This window comes from Medicago sativa, chromosome 7 (assembly GCF_051527215.1).
Source record: "Medicago sativa cultivar Bolivia chromosome 7, Bolivia_mono, whole genome shotgun sequence".
Lineage (NCBI taxonomy): Eukaryota > Viridiplantae > Streptophyta > Magnoliopsida > Fabales > Fabaceae > Medicago > Medicago sativa.
In genome coordinates, this window is record NC_140755.1 from 83873896 (window position 1) to 83878991 (window position 5096).

The 5096-nt window shown below is 37.6% G+C and overlaps 1 protein-coding gene across 1 annotated transcript; it reads left to right on the plus strand.

Annotated features, from left to right (window-relative positions):
- Positions 1-1468: 1468 nt before the first annotated feature.
- LOC146909415 (uncharacterized) lies at positions 1469-3008 on the plus strand. The gene is made up of 2 exons (XM_085726533.1): positions 1469-2619; positions 2697-3008. The coding sequence occupies exons 1-2, from the start codon at positions 1655-1657 to the stop codon at positions 2719-2721; spliced, it is 990 nt and encodes a 329-aa protein (XP_085582659.1). The 5' UTR covers positions 1469-1654; the 3' UTR covers positions 2722-3008.
- The last annotated feature ends 2088 nt before the right edge of the window (positions 3009-5096 follow it).

The window sequence follows — 5096 nt, forward strand, 5'->3', positions numbered from 1 at the left end:
CGGTGGTAACATCAAGTAGAAGCTACAAGTGAGGTGAGTTCTTAGTAGGCTTTAATTTTGATAGTTAAAAACATTGTTGAATTTTGGCTGAACTTATGAGTTTATAAACGATATGACATTAAATAATTGAATATTGGACACTGTTATTCAACCAAATTCTAAATCACGTAGCACTGGCTACTCAATTATTCTCATTATCGAGCTAACGATTAGATTGCAGGTAGCTTTGTTATTTGATTTCGTCGCTTTATATGTATGTACTGTCATCATAAAATAGAGGTTTCAAAGTGATTATTAATTAGCCAAAGATACCATAGGAATTGTTAACCCTAGGTGTAGGTACCCAGTGGCTAGAAACCGTTGGTTCGTGTGGTGCATTACCGAACCTAAGAATTAACAGGTTAGTAATTATGGAAACAAGCACCAAGTTGTCCGACTTAGAACTACAACCTAATAGAACCACTCTCTTGAAACCCTTAGTAAGGTAGACGTAGATTAGGGTTGCCAGTTTGTAGAACTAGTAAGTAAGCATATAGGGAGTGTGCTATGAGTGTCCGAAGATTCATAGATGGGCAGACCTAAGGGAACCTTGGCCTTCATTACCTTGGGAAACACTTGAAAGCCAATTTAAGTTTGTATTTCAATTACCTTTGAATTAGAAAGACCTTGCACGTAAGGATCACCATGCAATCAACAAGTCTTAAGTGGGTCTTCCAGTCTGCTACAAACACACCCTTCGCAGGGAAGGGGTGTGTTACGAGTGAATGGCACAAATGCAAGATTTTGGTTATTTTGGATTGGCCTATGAAAATGGGTCTTAAGCATTTGTTCGATCCAGAACAATATTAATTCTAATTATATCGTTCCTCACATGATTAAATTCTCAAATCAATTACTTAAATATAGTCTCACATTGGATAAAATATGGTCTGAACATGTTATTATTTATGTGTATTCTGCCTTTGATGTATTTTCGTTGCTGATGATAATTGAAATGATGACCTGAAACAAACCACCGATTCAAACCATCATTTGTCAAACCCGAAATCCTACAAAATTGAATGCATGACAGGACGAGAATGGGCATATGTTTGGCAACCGTAGTTTCAAACAGATTGGCTTGCAAGTCATGAGTAGTAGCTCTTTCGTATACACCTCGCTCAATACTGGATTGTTTATTTCAAATTTAATAATGAGTTTCTATATGAAGTTGACCATCACCTCTCTCACGGGAATATCCTTCTTTACGTCTCTCTCATCAAAAGTGACTAGATAACGTCAATAACGTAGATCACTGAGATGCCACTCGAGCGCTCCATCGTTGGACAAATTACAAAAATTAGTTTCCAAATTAAAGATACTAATTTATCTTCAAATTAAAGATGTAAGAGACTGGTTTAATATTATTATTATTATTGGTGTCGAGGGTAAAAAAGGAATATAAAAAACTATTAGCGAGAGAAAGGTTTATGGGTTTAAGCAAAAGCGGTGCCCTCTCACTTCTCTTCTTTCTCACTCTAACAAACACACCGTTAGGGTTTGTACAAAGCTCAATTGCTTCATCAATGAAGTTTTTCTCGCCGCCCACTTAGATCTTTCCCTCTTTCTTTTTCTTTTACGCTCTATTGTGTTATCTTGTTCATCTTCTTTAACAATGGCAGAAAACCCACAAATTCCAACAACTGCAGAAAACCCACAAATTCCAACAGAAATCATCAAGATTCCGTTATTTGAACAGGAACGTTCAGAATACCTCGAAGTTTTCAGAGATGCAATGAGATATGTTCTGGACACTGATGTGTTTGGTCTGTGGAATCCAGATTCTTACCTCCACACTGGACAACGTTTTTACGACATTCAATGTGCTTGCGTTGAGCCGTTTAATATGGGTGGTGTACTCAGCCATCCTGCATACACTGGATTGATTGAGAAATTGTATGAAAAAAGGCATGATCGTGACAAGTGTCCTATTTGTCTTGCTAAAGATTGTATTGATACTATAACTCACTGTGGACATGCTTACTGTTTTCGCTGTGTCGCTCCTTGGTTAAATGAGAAAAATATATGTCCAGAATGTAGGCAACCATGTTCTATTGAAACAATAGCCATGCTTTCTTCCAAAATGACCTATGTTTTTAATAGTGTTGATCAACTGGTACAAACTAAGGAGAAGATTGTCGTTTTTGCTCAAAATCTGGGAGTTATAGCCCTGCTTCAGCATGCACTGTTGGGTCATAAGAGGGCCGATTCAATGTTCATTTGGGAGTGGAATTCCAATGATATCCAAGAGTTTTTGAATTCTCCTTATAAAATACTGCTCATGCCCCTCAATGCTCTACAAGGACCTATGCTTCTTCCGTCCAACTCAACCGTAATCTTCCTCGAAGCCTGCACCAAAGATTTGAGGAACTTTGTTTTCAATGAAGTGTCAACAACACCTGGTGGCACACTTTCCTCACAAGTTCTTGTTGCTGATAAAACTGTGGAGGAAGAAATTTTAGATGCGCAACAGCTTTCATCTATCTTTGGTGAAAGTGAAAACCTATTCTTAGGTCCAACTTTTACAAACCGACTGCAAATTAAGTCCATGCTTCTATTATCAGCATCTAAGGGTCATACGTAAGTCCTTTTTTCCATATTTATTTTTCATATTCATTCTGTTTTTTCAACTGATTTATTCTTTTCACTATTCGCAGTCGCCAAGGCATACCCGAAGTTTGATAGACTTGAAGAATGCTGAACAAGTTGGTTGATCTTGGGAATGATAGCGCTTCCATTGCATAGGATGACTTTAGGTATTATGATCTTTTGACATTGGACCATAGCAGACAAAAATAATAATTTGTTACCTCTTGATTTGCTGTTAATTTGTTCTTGAGAATGGAAACTTCCTCCATACCATACAACTGTTATGATCTTGAGATGCAACCAAACAGAATTTTCTGTTTTGTTTTGTATTTGATTTCGTTTTCAGACATATATTGTTTTTAACATGGTGTTTATTCCTAGTTTTATTTTTGTTATACTGGTTTTGTTAGTTTTGAAATTGCAGCAGCATTCCAATTATCACATTTAGATCATTTCTGTCCTAGATGATGACCTCTCCCCTGCATTATGTATTGCTCAGGTTCTAAGAACAGTGTGATATTAATTCGTTGGACACACTTTGTCCCACTTTCTTGTAATACCACATCGCATATAACTAGTAATTAACGGGTAAACATAAACCAAATCAGGACAAAGTGCTTTATTGACTTCACTTAAACTTGGACGGGATATAGTTTCACTTGGAACTGAGTGATTCATATTCATTTGCGTCTCCCTCTAGTTATCTATGGTAGGGTGGCAGATTTATATTTCACATGTTTGCTTGTCAATCTACGGTTCTCATTTATGCTTAATAGATTTTTCTTGACAGGTTAAGTTTAAATATCATATTACTAATGGTTGTATTTTGGCGCTTATGTTTTAACGATTACTTGGTTTACCCTGTTTTATCGTCGTCGTCAAAATCGACCTTCTTTCCTTTTCCCTTAAACTATTGAATAGGATTTAGTATCCATTTCCCAGCTCATCACAGATTCTAGAAGAAGTGATGATCTCCCCTTCAAAATGGGTCCTTCCTTTCAAGTGTCAACCTTGTAAGATTAGGCCCAGTAGGCCCAATTGCTTCTTCACTCATCCTGTCTCTCTGCTTTGTTAGAAAATTGGCATTGGGATTGGTATTAGATTGGAATTTCTCTAGCAGTGCTTGACCATCAGGGTGAGAGGTATCGAAAGCGCGCAGCTGATCCAGGATCAAAAGTTTGTACACAGAGATCGCTTGGTACAGTGCATTTGCAGGTAGTGGATTCCGCAAGAGCACATCTGCAACTAGGTTAGTGTGTCCTGGTGTATATAATATCTAATAGTCAAACCCAAGCAACTTAGTGAGTCATTTATGCTGAGCCGGAGTCTGAATCGTTTGCGACAACGAATTGCGCAAACTCTTTTGATCGGTGTAAATCTGTAAACAGAGGCTCAAAGGATAGTGACGCCGCTTCTTGATTGCCTCTGTAATAGCTTACATCTGTCGCTTATAAGCGGACGCGGCCTGCATTTAGGTGCATGATTTCGTACTGAAGTAGAACAGAGGGTAGGAATTCCGGGAGAGGGCAGCTCCAAATTCCAATCCCGGATGCATCGGTGGTAACATCAAGTAGAAGCTACAAGTGAGGCGAATTCTTAGTAGGCTTTAATTTTGATAGTTAAAAACCTTGGTGAATTTTGGTTGAACTTATGAGTTTATAAACGATATGACATTAAATAATTGAATATTGGACACCGTTATTCAACCAAATTCTAAATCATGTAGCACTGGCTACTTAATTATTCTCATTATCGAGCTATCGATTGGATTGTAGGTAGCTTTGTTGTTTGACTTCGTCGATTTATGTGTATGTACTGTCATCATAAAATAGAGGTGAACCCTTGAAAAGTTGAATGAAACCATACCAGTATTTTAGTTTTGAAGTTTTATTTCACTTAAATGCCTGCCTCAACGTATTTGTGAGCAAAACTGCTTTTAAAAGAACTAGAGTGACAGTGAACTATTCTCATTTGGTAAATATGTTCTTAGTGTATCACTCGTCTACTAAGAAAAGAATAGTACTACCTCATCAGGCATCAAAATAGGCTTTCATGAGACATGCCCTGTTGACATGCTGCACAACTTGCATTCTTTCTCGACTTATCTAGGTACCTAGCGGCTAGGGTCACAAATTGTGCATGAAATATTGGGATGATATTTGAAAATGCAGAGTTCATTTGGGGGATCTGGTACAAACATGGTGCAAATGGAGTGTCTCTTTAACTCCATCAAGGAGATAATGATTAATCTAATAGAGAGGAAAAAGTTTACGGTTGCGTGAAAGTGATCTGCACATGTGATTTTTTTCATGCACTGGCTTCCAAAAGGACAAAACGTAACAGAATAGATCAAGCATGGTTGTTCTTGAAGATGCAAGGGAGGTTAAGGTTGAGTATGGACTAGTAATAGAGGCCATTTGACCCAATGTGATTTTTCTTTTTAAGGAAAGACCCTTGTAATGAAGCAA

Excerpts from the sequence above, each read along its gene's own strand:
- LOC146909415 (XM_085726533.1), top strand. The coding sequence starts at position 1,655 with ATGGCAGAAAACCCACAAATTCCAACAACTGCAGAAAACCCACAAATT. Across the intron at positions 2,620-2,696 it reads TCAGCATCTAAGGGTCATAC|TCGCCAAGGCATACCCGAAG; the intron begins GTAAGTCCTTTT and ends CACTATTCGCAG.